General features: G+C 46.6%; 1 protein-coding gene across 1 annotated transcript; it reads left to right on the top strand.

Annotated features, from left to right (window-relative positions):
* The first annotated feature begins 2603 nt into the window (after positions 1–2603).
* Positions 2604–13723, top strand: LOC136158913 (cationic amino acid transporter 3-like). Its single transcript, XM_065920760.1, has 12 exons — positions 2604–2709; positions 8213–8615; positions 9208–9366; positions 10657–10834; positions 11039–11151; positions 11301–11523; positions 11695–11834; positions 11936–12038; positions 12197–12396; positions 12602–12768; positions 13256–13364; positions 13516–13723. The coding sequence occupies exons 2-12, from the start codon at positions 8243–8245 to the stop codon at positions 13632–13634; spliced, it is 1884 nt and encodes a 627-aa protein (XP_065776832.1). The 5' UTR covers positions 2604–2709; positions 8213–8242; the 3' UTR covers positions 13635–13723.
* Positions 13724–14132: the final 409 nt, after the last annotated feature.

Here is a 14132-nt window from a genome sequence, read left to right as displayed (position 1 = left end):
GGAAAAGGGAAAATTAATTCACATTTCTTTTTTTTTTTTTCCTTCACATTTCTTTAGGCTATGAAGCCCTTTCATTGCCTGGGCCCAGGAAAATTATGCATAAACGTATGCCGACAAACTTGGGTTTTCGCCCTGCCTCCAAAAGAAGACTTTTGGACATTACTGCCCTTTCTCTGTCTGTGAACCATGTTTATACTACTAAAACTTTAGGGAAAGAAGGAAAAGATTATATATTATGCTGCTTAAGTGGCTTTAAAGGTTACTAACACTACGCTGAAACATTACCACGACAAAGGACTTCTTGACTGGCTTGACGGTGGAATGGCATCCCCCCCCACCACCTCCTCGAATCATCCTCGATAAACAGAGTGGGTCTAAACGATGGGATATCGGAAAACTTGCTGCCAGCACCGAAGAACTTGGGACTTAGACCGGACATTTCACAGAGACCAGTCGTGGTCATAGTAATTATTTCTTTGGCTATAATCAGTCATATTTTATACAGGCCTGTGTCCCACTTCCTTTTGTTATAGCCATAAGAAATTTGCAATTTAATAAGACTTTATGTTCTGCAACTTGCATTAATTGCCAATTTTGTGTTACTCCTGTTCATTTCGATCATAGTACCTACAAATAGGAACAAATCAAATTTCATTTACATGATAATGCCTCTCTGAATGTACAGTTACTGCAAAAGGAAATCTTTGAAACTTTTTCCAATCGTCTGCCCTCTTCCACTAATTTGAAAACTTTAGCTATCTAAACAGCTCGCTGATCGATTGTTTAGGCTAGACCCAAAAAGATGGTTTCAAAGTATTACCCACAGCATCGAGTCCGAAAAGGTAACTCTGGTGATTGTCTTGATAATTGTATTTGTTGTTTATCGTCGCCTTTCTATAAGGTTGGTTAATACTAACCAAACTCATTTGGTCAGGACCTTTTTTACAAATATAATAGAATAGGGGGAATTGTCAGGAAGCATTTAACAGTAAGATTTCTGTGTGCTGTTTCCTCTCTTGAGCCCTGTGTTCCTTACCAGTCCCTGTCAGGGACCAGAGGATCAGGCAAGCCTCTCCCAGGATGGAGATCAAAGAGATGGGATGCTTGCAAAGGATTTCCTTCGTTAGCTTTTCCAAACGGTGAAAAGTAACTATTTACGACCCTCTTTTCATATGGATCGCCTCTTGGCCTTCTGGTCTCTATTGTTCCTTGCTTCCTTGGTAACGTTGTAAAGTGTGGTCTCTTGATCTTTATCTAAAGAAGCTACTGGTATACATACTCTTACAGAATTCAATAAAGCACCTTGCTCCATCAGAGCTTGGGTCCCCGTGTCTTTCTTTCTTTCTCTGTATTTCTGGCTGATTCCCTGGAGCGCAAAAGTCAGCTGCATAACCCAGGGAATATTAGCCTTTTTCCTTCTTTCACTCTCTCATCGTCGACTCCAGACCATCAGGTTCCGGTCTAATAAAGGACCAACAATTTGGCACAATCTTACACCTCATCCAAGCAAAGAACACACATCACACGTGACAGAGTGTATTCCTTCAAGTTTTCTTAAGAGACAGACTTCATACACAGATAGTGAGACAGCAGGACCCTGGTGTCTGGGAAGGGAACCTTATCTTCCAGAGAGTGTTAATATGGACACCATGAGAAGAGGGAGTCCATCTTTACACTCAGGACAGACATTCTTTATCCCAACGATTAAAGCCGATGTCTTGTGAGCGTCTGACAGGCTGTCTTAGTTCACATAAAGTTCAGGCTGAACCATGTATAAGCCAAATTGCCTCCCCCATACCTCAGTATGTGAACATTTTTCTCCATCACAGGATATAAAAATCTTAGAACCATACGATCCAGCAATTCTACCTCTGAGGAAATACTCAGAAGAATTGAAAGCACACTCTGGTGCTTTGTACACCCACGTTCCTAGCAGCATTATTCACAGTAAGTAAAGCATGAAAGCAATTCAAGTGCCCACGATCAAACAATGGATAAGCCAGTGGGGCAGGCACATATACTAGAGTATTATTCAGCATTAAAAAAAAGAAGGGGGGGACTTCCCTGTGGTTCTGTTGTTAAGACTCCCAAGTTTCCAAAGCAGGAGTCGCAGGTTCGATCTCAAGTTGAGGAACTAAGATGCCACGCGTCCAGCAGCTAAAAAAAAAGAGAGAGAGAAGAGAAGGGAATTCTAACACATGCTACAATGTGAGTAATACTGGTAAGTGAGATTAAGTGATTCTACTTAAATGAAATACCTGGAATGGTCAGATTCATAGCGACAGAGTGGAAATGAGATTGTTAGAAGCTGGTGGAGGAGAAAGAGGGAATTGTGGTTGAATGGGGACAGAGGTTCAGTTTTGCCAGATGAAAAAAAGTTCTGGGGCTCTGTTGCACAAGATGTGAAGGTACTTAATACGACTAAAGTGGCTAAATTTTACGTTCTGTGTATTTTTACCACTGGCAGACTCAAGAATCTCAGAGCCGTCCCCTGAGGGCAAGCTCAGAAGAGAAGTGGCTGACTGCACCACTACAGACTTGCCCCGCCCATCCCCGCCCATCCCCGCCCAGGGCTTAAGAATTGTCTTTTTATTGTGGGAGGGTTCCCAGATTTGGTTTTTCCAGATCTATCAGCTCCAACCCTACACAGCTTTAAAACTCAACCACGCTGACCGATACCCGTGCTCCAGGCTCTGCTCCTAAGATTTGGTAAGTCCTGAGTCACCCCCTCCTCTGTCAGATGCTGGGCGCTGAGTTCAGATCCCCCAAAGAGACCTCCTGAAAGCCTAAGAGCTTCCCACGTGGCTCAGCAGTCTAGAACCTGCCTGCCAATGCTGGTGACGGTGGAGACCATTCCATCCCTGGGTCGGGAAGATCCCCTGGAGAAGGGAATGGCAACCCCCTCCAGTATTCTGGCCTCGAAAATCCCATGGACAGAGGAGCCTGGCGGGTTGTAGTCCGTGGGGTCGCAGACAGTCGAAAACGACTGAACCCTCACCTAAAGACAGCTCTTAAGTCCACCCACGTGTGCAGTTGGCTCCAGCTGGACGGTGGAAAGACCCATTTTCCAGAAGAGAGCAGAAGGAGTTAGGAGTTGATAAGCTTGTGTGAGGAGAGGTGGGCAGGGGAGGAGATTGCATCAGATCTGGAGGCTCTGAGATTAATTTTTTCACTGGTGTTCAAACACTAGTAAAGATTGCTCTTATGTAGGATTTATGTCATGTGCATCACTGATTTCAGTCTCCTTTGTACTGTCCATTCCTGCTGTAGGTTCCTCCTTTATGGATCCTGGGGCAACTATAAGGGACTTAATCGTCTAGAGTTTGGTACCTATGGAGGAGGGCTGTGTGGTGATTTACTTTAAATCACTCTCAGGTTCCTTACACCCAGCAATTCTGCGAAGCTGGCTCTATTATTTATCATTGGCAGAATTTTTTTTTAAACATTGGTAAAAATACATGTAGGGGCTTCCCAGTTGGCTCAGTGGTAAAGAATCTGCCTGCCAACTAGGTGATGTGGGTTCTATCCTTGGATTGGGAAGATCCCTTGGAGGAGGAATTGGCACCCCACTCCAGTATTCTTGCCTGGAGAATCCCACGGACAGAGGAGCCTGGCAGGCTACAGTCCATGGGGCTGCACGTGACTTTGTGACTAAGCAACAACAGAAATACACGTAATACCAAGTGACGTAAAATTTGCCATCTTAACTATTTTTAAGCTTCCTGCTCAGTAATGTTAAGTATAGTCACATTACGGGGCAGCCCATCTCTAGAGCTCTTCTCTTCTTGTAAAACTGAAACGTGTCCTCCCATAACGATTACTCATTATTCCCCTCTTACCCCAGACTCTGGAAAAGCACCATTCTGCTTTCTGTCTCTAGTCAAGTAACTTTGACTAGGTACTTCATAGAGGTGGAATCATACAGTTTTTGCCTTTTAGTGACTGGCACAAGGCACTTAGCATGAGGTTCTCAAGGTTCTTCCATGTTGTAGCCTGTATCAGAATTCCCTTCCAGTGCCCGCCCCCACCACCTAATGCACCAGCACGTGGGAGGTTAATTCCCAGACCAGGGGTCCAACCTGTGTCACCCCTGCAGTGATTACCCAGAGTCTTAACCACTGGATCACCAGAGAGTTCCCTTTCCTGTTCTTTCTTTGTCGTTCAGTCGCTCAGTCATGTCAAAATCTTTGCCACGCCGTGGGCTGCGTGCAGCATGCCAGGCTGACTTGTCTTTCACAATCTCCCGGCCATTGAATCGGTGATACCATCCTCTGTCATCCCCTTCTCCTGCCCTCAATCTTTCCCAATATCAGAGTCTTTTCCAGTGTCAGCTCGTCTCACCAGGAGGCCAAAGTATTGGAGCTTCAGCATCAGTCCTTCCAATGAATATTCAGGGTTGATTTCCTTTAGGATTGACTGATTTGATCTTGCTCTCCAAGGGACTCTCCAGAGTCTTCTCCAGCACTACAGTTCGAAAGCGTCAATTCTTCAACGCTCAGCCTTCTTTATGATCCATTCATGACTGTTGAAAAACCCACAGCTTTGACTAAATGGACCTTTGTCACAAGCTGATGTCTCTGCTTTTTAATATGCTGTCTATGTTTGTCACAGCTTTCCTTCCATGGAACAAGTGTCTTTTAATTTCAAGTCTGCAGTCAAAGTCTGCAGTGATTTTAGGACCCAAGAAAATAAAGTCTGTCACTGTTTCCATTGTTTCCCCATCTATTTGCCATGAAGTGATGGGACCGGGTGCCATGATATTAGTTTTCTGAATGTTGAGTTTTAAGCCAGCTTTTTTCACTCTCCTTTTTCACCTTCATCAAGAGGCTCTTTAGTTCCTTCTTAAGGCTGAGTAATATTCCACTGTCTGTATAGGGGTTATCCATTCCTTTAAGGATGGACTTCTGGGAGACTGTGAATTCTGCGACTGTGAATACTGCTGCTATGAACATTGGGTGTACAAATATCTTTTTGAGACCTTATTTTCAGTTCTTTGGGGTATACACCCATAGCGGAAGTTGCTGGATCATAATGGTAAGTCCATTTTTGGTTTTTGAAGGAACCACCATACTTTTTCTTTTTTTTAAAGAAAGATTTGAAGAAATGACTCATTGGAAAAGACCCTGATGCCAGGAAAGATTGAAGGCAGAAGGAGAGGGGATGACAGAGGATGAGATGGTTGGATTGCATCACTGACTCGATGGACATGAGTTTGAGTGAGCTCCGGGAGTTGGTGATGGACAGGGAAGCCTGGCATGCTGCAGTCCATGGGGTCACAAAGAGTCAGACACAACTAAGTGACTGAACTGACTGAATTTATTTTTTGGTTGTGCTACACAGCAGGACATGTGGATCTTATTGCTTGACTATAGATTAAGCCTGTATCCCCTGCACTAAAAGGTAGACTCTTAAAATCCCTGGAAAAAAACATACTTTTTATCAGCATCCGCTGCACCATTTATATTCCTATTACCAGGGCTAAAGTATTCACCAGCAGCGTTTGAGCAAGAAGGAAACACAGGTGCAGAGAAATATATGACTTGTTCAAAGGCACAGGGGTGTTTGAAGAGCCAAGACTCTAATGACTCAATCAAAATGCTAACCTTGGATTTTGGAGTATCAGGGGTGGAAGCCCCTGATGGTGACTCGTGGTCTCTGAATCAGCCTAACCCTGTGGAGCCATGTAGTGAGGAGACATTTCATGCCCCAGAGCAGCAGGAAACAGAATCCTGCCATTTCTGATCCAGAATGAAGGCTAGTCCCCTCTCTCCCGGCAGTTGGGAGGGCACTCTGGCTTGAGGCTTTGACCGAGCTGGGGCACAACCTGCCCCTCCCTGCGAATTCCATCTGCTTTCTGCCCCAAAGCAGAGTTCCAATTCCTTGTCACTCTGCAAGCCGTGGAGGAGAAAGCTTCAGGTTTGGGGATCCTTGGTGTAGAGATGGGTGGAGTGTGAGACGTGTGTGGAATCTTGTGCCTGACACATAGTCTGTTTAGTCACTCAGTCGTGTCTGACTCTGGCTCCTCTGTCAACGGGATTCTCCAGGCAAGAATACTGAAGCCGCTTGCCATTTCCTCCTCCAGGGCATCTTCTTGACCCAGGCAGGGAACTCGAGTCTCTTTCTTTGGCAGGTGGATTCTTTACCACTGAGCCACCTGGGGAGCCCAGGGAGGAGGTGGTCTTTGTGATTTCAGCTTCCTGGTAAGAGCTCAGTTGCAAGCATCCTGTCAGCGTTTTTGTGACTCAGTGGGTCATTAGGGATTGTGGTTGATCTGTGTGTTTACTGCAAGGTAAACTGGCAAATCAAGATCTCTGGGATCCCTCAACTTCTTTCTAGGAGAGCAAAAAAAATGGTTGAGTCACTGCGTTATTTACCTAGAGCCTGGGGAACAAATAAGAACATCAAGCTGTTTTTCCCTTGGAGACGATTTGGTGCTACTTTTTCTCTATCACTTCTCTAATTAGTACTGTGGAATCTGCCTTTTGGAACTCAGGTGAGACCTCGGAGGTTAAATCGTTTGTCTACAAACAAATGAGATGATGGAGAGACTTTTGTACCTGAAGCGTTTTGCAGGGTCCTCCTTGAGTTGAATCCCTCCTTTTTTCCTTTTTTTTTTTAAAGCTTTTTTATTGGAATATAGATGATTAACAATGTAATAGTTTCAGGTAGACAAAGGGACTCAACTATACATACACATGTATCTATTCTTCCCCAAACTCCCCTCCCATCCAGGCTGCCATGTAACACTGAGCAGCTGTACAGTAGAGTCTTGTTGATTATCCATTTTAAATACAGCTGTGTGTGCATGTCCATCCCAAACTTCCTAATAATCTCTTCCCCCTAGTCTTTACCCCCTGGGCCTCCTTTTTTTTGGTTCCCCGAGGGGAATAGGACTGGGACCAGAAAGGGAGCAAAGTTTTGGGTGGAGCGATGAATCATAATGTCAGCAGGGGAGGGTTACTGGGGGACTTGGTTTCATTGCTCTGATCACTGAGCCCCTTCAACTGTCATATCACACATAATAGGGAAGGGGGGAATAGTGATGCTAATAATTTCTCTGTTTTATAGGAGAAAGGGGGACACATACAGCACACACAGCAGTCTGTAGCCTGTGGGAAGTCAAACAAGCCACACATCACAGTGCCAGATTTGAACCAGCAGAGCTGGCTGATTTTGCTTTAAAAATCAACATTCTTGGGACCTCCCTGGTGGTCCAGGGGTTAAGACTCCCTGCGACCAGTGAACACGGCGTGGGTTTGAGCCTTGGTCAGGGAACTAAGATCCCACAAACTATGCTGCAGGGCCAAAAGAGTAAAAAAAGAAGAACAAAAATCCAGCATTCTTACCCATTTAGCTAATACCATTTAAGCAGCTACTGTGTGCCAGGCTCTTTGTTGAGAGATTTTGCTTCTCTGTGTGTGAGTCACTCAGTCGTGTCTGACTCTTTGTGACCCCGTGGACTGTAGCTCAGCAGGTTCCTCTCTCCGTGGAATTCTCCAGGCAAGAATACTGCAGTGGGTTGCCACCATTTGCTTTTTTGCAGGGGTGGGAAGCTTTTCTTTGTAGGTTTTTTGCCAGCTCTAATCATTAAACTTATACAAGACATATTAAATAAACTCCTATGTATGGGAGTCCCAGAAATATGCTGAGGTTCAAAGACGAGCAATTGAGGTTTAAAGGTTCCCCGGAGGTAAGGAGAAAGGGGGTGGGGATCTGAGGCTTCAAGGGGAAGAGAACCCGCAGAAAGATGGGAAGGTTGGTAAATAAGTGATTGCTACTCAGGTAAGTCTTTCTGAGATAAAGAGTTATCTTGGTAACAGCTCTCTTCCTGCCATAGACTCCCTAATCTAAATGATTTTGATCAGTTAAGGGAGACTAACGTAAGCCTAAGCAAGGAGATTTTTCTGAATCTTCTGGGTCTTGGTTCCCTTCGGCTCAAAACAATCCACAAGGCAAAGTGGCATGTTTAGGGAGTGGCATGTTTAGTAGTATTCTCCTTCGCACTTCTCTTCAAGCAACACTTCCAGTAACTTTGAAGCATATCAAAAGTTTGAAAAACATGTTTGAAAAACAGCAATGCTCAGGGATGGAGAACTTGCCCCACATGTCCTTTCGCCACCTGCCCCTCATCACCCCATTGCTCTGTGGAATTGGACGCCCAGGGCCAAGGGCGGATGGACCTCCTTGATGACTTTGTGTCTTGTTTTCTCAGCAGACCGTAACCTCCTCAACTCCGTCTAGGATGCTGCGTCAGTATGTTCGCCAGTTTGCTCAGAAGCTGGTCCGCCGGAGGCCGTTGGAGCCCATAGAGGAGTCTGAGAGTCGCCTGTCTCGTTGTCTGAACACCCTCGACCTGGTCGCCTTGGGTGTGGGCAGCACCCTGGGGGCTGGCGTGTACATCCTGGCTGGAGAGGTGGCCAAGGATAAAGCTGGACCAGCGATCGTCATCTGCTTCCTGGTGGCCGCCCTGTCTTCCATGTTGTCCGGGATCTGCTATGCCGAGTTTGGGGCCCGGGTACCAGGCTCAGGTTCTGCGTATCTCTACAGCTACGTCACCGTGGGACAGCTATGCGCCTTCATCACTGGCTGGAATCTTATATTGTCCTATGTCATCGGTGAGTCGATGGGGAGTGGGGAGGTGTGGGGCTTAAGATGAAGAAACTAGGAGCGGGGATTTAGGTGTTCACTCTTTCATGAGAACTTAACTATCCACCTTGGTGGTGGCGGGGAGATCTGGGTCATAGAGGCAGACAAACCTCATAGCTCCCTTCTTCTCAGCTCTCTCCTGTTATCTTTAAAGGATGGACCCAGAGCAAAGAAGGGAAGGGAACTGCAGGAAGTGTGTGAGAGGGAGGCAGGGCCCACAGGCTCATCCTTTCACCATATCTAGGGTCTTTGTTCAGCTGTTGCCTTCACGGGATTTCCCTCTGCTACTTGATTGAACATTTCAACCCTCATCTCCCAGACCTCCTGCTCCCAATAACCTGTTTTCTTTTCTTTTCTTTTTTTTGCATAACATTGATCTTCAAACATTAAACAGTTGATCTATTTTGTGGATCATCCAAGTCTACTCTTCCCAACAGGTGAAAAGAATCTCTTTGAGATTAGAACATTTTGTATGTTTCTCCCCAGCCCTTCCCCCTGCCCAAAGACATCCCATGACACCAGGTAGGGGTTCAATGAATGTTTTATCTTCTGCTCCGGCAGGTACCGCCAGTGTGTCCAGGGCCTGGAGCTCCGCCTTTGACAGCTTGATAGGGGACCACATCTCTCAGGCGTTACAGGGAACTTTCTCTCTGCATGTGCCCCACTTCTTGGCCAAGTACCCAGACTTTTTTGCACTGGGCCTGGTGCTGCTGCTCACGGGTAAGATAGGGGTCACTGATAGGATGGGAAGAGTGGGGTGTGGACGGGGGAGCTGGGGTGGGAAAATTTTGGTATGGAAAAATGGTGGGAGGATTATGACTGGATTGAAGGTTCTAGGATATGAGAGACAAGAAGGTGAGATATAGACCATTGTTTCCCACCGTTGGCAATACTGACAGTTTGGGCTGAATCATTCGTAAGTGTGGGGGACTGTCCTTTGCATTTGATTTTTTTTTTTTTTACTGTGCTGCAATGCATGCTGGATCTTGGTTCCCCTGTGCATGCGTGTGTATGTGCTAAATCTCTCAGTCATATCTGACTCTTTGTGACCCCGTGGACTGCAGCCCGCCAGGCTCCTCTGTCCATGGAACTCTCCAGGCAAAAATACTGGAGTGAGTTGCCATTCCCTTCTCGAGGGAATCTTCCAGACCCAGGGATTGAACCTGCATCTCCTGCATTGACAGGAGGTTCTTTACCACTAGTGCCACCTGGGAAGCCCCTTAATTCCCCTGCATGCATGCATGCTAAGTCGCTTCAGTCACCTCCAACTCTTTGCAGTCCTATGACTGTAGCCTGCCAAGCTCCTCTGTCCCCTATCAGGTGTCAAACCTCTGCCCCCTGAGGTGGAGGTACAGAGTCTTAAGTGCTGGACCACCAGGGAAGTCCCTGGGTTTTGTTTTTGTTGTTTTAAATCTTGGTCAGGTGTTGAGTGGCATCCCTGGCCTTCACTAACTAGACACCAGTGATGCCCGCCCTCCCCCCAAACTGTGACAATCAGAATGTCTCCAGACAGTGCTAGTGGCTTGGGGGACAAGATCACCCCGCTGAGAACCATTCACTTAGACCAACAAGTTTCTTCCTCTATACTGAGATCAAATATTGTGTTTTTTTTTTTTTTTTTAGATTAAGAGGTAATTTACATAGCATAAAATCAACCATTTTATTTATTTATTTTTATTTATTTATTTTTTAGATCAACCATTTTATTCTTCTCCCCAGCTTTATTGAGATATAATTGACATCCAACATTTTTAAGTTTAAGGTGTACAACCTGATGATTTGATAGATCTGCCTACTGGGAGATGATAGCCACAGTAAGAAATTAGTGTGCAATTCAGTGGGACTTGGTATATTCACAGTGTTCTGTAACCATCACCTCCATCTACCTCCAAACATGTCCATCACAACAAAAGGAAACCCTGTACCCACTGAGCAGTCACTGTCCACCTCCTCAGGACCCCAGTCCCTCGTAACCACTTTTGAATGTCTCATATTCCATCTTTCTCACAGGACTACTGGTTGTAGGAACTGGTGAGTCGGCCCTGGTTAACAAAGTGTTCACAGGCTTGAACCTTTTGGTTCTCAGCTTCATCATTATCTCTGGAATCATCAAGGGAGACCCACACAACTGGAAGCTCACGGAAGAGGACTACAAACCGAACATATCTGGATCCAATGATTCCTCTAGGTTAGGAGGGTTCTCTGGGCCTTAGTAATGCATTCTCTTAGGAGGGTGCAGAGATGGGAACGTGGTGGAGACTAAAGAGACCTGGGCTGAGGAATCCAGGTGATGGGGCTCCTGGAGCCCAGGATTACTGGTGTGAAGGGAAGAGTCCAGAAGTGATGGCTGAACACAGCTCACCCATGTTCCTTCTTGCTCCTCTCACCATAGCTCGGGCCCTCTGGGTGCCGGAGGGTTTATGCCTTTTGGCTTTGATGGGATTTTCCAAGGAGCAGCTACGTGTTTCTACGCATTTGTCGGTTTTGATGTCATTGCTACTACAGGTAATGTGGTCATGGTCCCATCCAGGGTGTGGGCATGGACTGGGCTGCGCTTGGGTGTAGGGGGTTTTTTTGGAGGTTCCACAGGAAAGGGGAATTTGTGCTTTCACCCTGGCATGTTTCCTGACCCAGTACTTCCGCCAATCCTGCAGGGGAAGAAGCCCGAAATCCCCAGCGGTCCATCCCCTTGAGCATCGTGATCTCACTCTTCATCTGCTTTTTGGCGTACTTTGGTGTCTCAGCCTCACTCACCCTCATGGTGCCCTACTACCAGATTCATCCTGCGAGCCCCTTGCCACAGGCTTTTCTCCACATTGGCTGGGATGCTGCCAGATATGTGGTGGCTGTTGGCACCCTCTGCGCTCTTACATCCAGGTCAGTGACACAGGTTTCTCCCCATCTACTGTCAGATGCTCGGGTATCCCAGCCCTTGGGATTGAGAGAAAAAGAGAGCAAGAAATCTTGCCCTGTGTAGACAAGTGAGTGGATGCCCTGGTCTCTCCTGCTTCTCCACATCCCCACACGTGTCCTCGTTGTCTCTGCCAGCCTCCTGGGTTCCATGTTCCCCATGCCCCGTGTGATCTACTCGATGGCAGATGACGGGCTCCTTTTCCGGGGACTTGCCTGCATCCACGCCCGCACCCGTACCCCCATCATGGCCACCTTGGCTTCTGGAATTCTTGCAGGTAAAGAAATAATGGCCATGCCTTCTTTGATCAATTTTCTTAGTTTGGATATCTCTCCTGTGTTCTCACTCCCCGCGCATACCCGTGTGCCCTCCTTCTAGGGGTCATGGCATTACTCTTCGAGCTCCGTGACCTAGTGGACCTCATGTCCATCGGGACCCTGCTTGCTTACTCCTTGGTGGCATTTTCTGTCCTTGTCCTCAGGTGAGACCCCACGACACCTTGGGTGGGGGGTCTTGGACACTCGGGACTGATGAGGAGAGAACTGTCTTCTGCATTCAGGCAGCAGAAATGTGGAATAGGCTGTGTGAGTTGGATGAGTAGGGGCTGCTGTTGACATTGCTTTGATATCTCTAATTCAGATATCAGCCAGATGAGAATTTAAGCAAGACCAAGAAAACAGAGAAAGGAACTGAGATGGAGTCTGTAGTTGAAACAAGTCCTTTGGACACTGCACCTGAAGTGGGAACCTCAAAGATTCTCAAGAGTCTCTGTCACCCTACCAGCACCATCCCCACCCGAACGTCTGGCCAGATTGTCTATGGATGTGCCTTCCTGCTTGGTGAGCTGTGGGAGATCTCTCTCTGGTGGTATTCTGAAATTGACAAGATAAGGTGGAAATGTGTATCTCATCAGTTGAGGAATGCTGGAGATATGATGACCCTTCATGATGTGGGAAGTTTTGGGGAGGAGTGTGCCCAAGGTCTTGACATCTTCGGCTTCTGGAGTCAAACCTGTTCTGTTCTCCTCCACCTTGACCCTTGCAGTTCTCCTGCTGACCATCCTGAGCCTGATCCTGGCCCAGTGGCCCAGCCAGGTGTTCTCTGGAGACCCCGGACTCTCAACAGTGGCTGTGCTGTTGCTGCTGCTCATCACTGGGGTCACGGTCATCATCTGGAGGCAGCCCCAGAGCCTCACTGCTCTTCACTTCAAGGTAGGTGACCTTATGTGCCTAAAGTATGCACCTTGAGTGAAGGAAGTCTGTGTGCTTTAGGTCTAAACATCCTTCACTGGGACTTCCCTGGTGGTCCAGTGGCTAAACTCTGACCTCTCAATGCAGGGGTCCCAGGTTCCCTCCCTGGTCAGGGAGCTAATCCCACAGGGTGGAACTAAAGATCAGTGTGTGCAGCAAAGATGAACGATCCCACCTGCTGCAGCTAAGATCTAGTACAGTCAAATAAAGAGATCCTTAAAAAAATCTGTTTAATCATCCTTTGCTGTACCAGGGAAGAAGAGTTGTTAAAACCCTTCCCTGGTCCACACTCGGTTCTTTACATATACAATATGAGCAGGCACTCATATACATATACATACATATACAATATGAGCATCCTGAGGACTGGTCTTCTCACCCACGTGGGGTCGCATCTCCCTTTCAGACACCTGGGGTATATTCAGGGATGAACTGACTCTGCCCACAGGTCCCTGCTCTGCCTGTCCTCCCACTGGTGAGCATCTTTGTGAACGTTTACCTGATGATACAGATGACCTCTAGGACTTGGGCCCAATTTGGAGTCTGGAATGTGATTGGTAAGAAGAGACCGCTTGAGGGACTGAACCCAATACTCTTCTACAGCATCTCCCCTAAACTGTCTTGGCCACCGTAAGAGGAGGCCTTTTGGGCATTTGTAACTGGGTGCAGCTCCTACTTTTCCTTTTCATTGTCTCATTTTCCTCCTAGGATTTATCATATACTTTGGATACGGGATCCGACACAGCTTGGAAAACAGTGAGCAACAGCCGGCAGCCTCCACCTCCCAGACTCTTGATAAGAACACCCCGGGTGCTGGGTCATCTTAACCACAGGATGTAGATGCTGGGTGGAATCCCTCCAGGCACTAGAGGTGTCTTCTGGTTCCAGGGGCACTTTAAGTCTCTATGGACTGTGACAGTGGGGGTGCATTCAGTGCCCTTTACTCATTGCTAGTGGATGAAATGTTGTCTAGTTTTTCAGTAAACTTTTCAAAGCATGATAGATATGTACAGAAAAGTGCATACCTCATACCTGTGCAGCAAGATGAATTTTCACAGAGTACAAGCTAACCAGAAAAATATAAATAAACTACTAACCTGCATGGAAGAAGTATCATCATGTGCCTTTTTCCAACAAAAACACATAGATTGCCACACAGGAAGAAAATTTGGGTAACTATATACTGTGTCAAGGGTTGCACTGTGTTTATTTACTTTTCTGTGATGTGACTCTTCATTGCATTAATCTTCTTTAGTGTCATTCACTAACTCTTTGTTTTTATTTCCCAAGAACTCTGTGGAAATTGTTCCTAAATATTAAAAAAA

The sequence above is a fragment of the Muntiacus reevesi genome, chromosome 2, assembly GCF_963930625.1.
Source record: "Muntiacus reevesi chromosome 2, mMunRee1.1, whole genome shotgun sequence".
In the NCBI taxonomy this organism is placed as follows: domain Eukaryota; kingdom Metazoa; phylum Chordata; class Mammalia; order Artiodactyla; family Cervidae; genus Muntiacus; species Muntiacus reevesi.
This window is presented reverse-complemented; position numbering and strand designations above follow the sequence as displayed.

Bases quoted from the DNA above. Each gene is read 5' to 3' on its own strand.
- LOC136158913 (XM_065920760.1), top strand. From the start codon at position 8,243: ATGCTGCGTCAGTATGTTCGCCAGTTTGCTCAGAAGCTGGTCCGCCGG. The intron at 11,835-11,935 runs GTAAAGAAATAA...CCCTCCTTCTAG, and splicing joins GGCTTCTGGAATTCTTGCAG to GGGTCATGGCATTACTCTTC. The intron at 12,039-12,196 runs GTGAGACCCCAC...TCTCTAATTCAG, and splicing joins TTTTCTGTCCTTGTCCTCAG to ATATCAGCCAGATGAGAATT.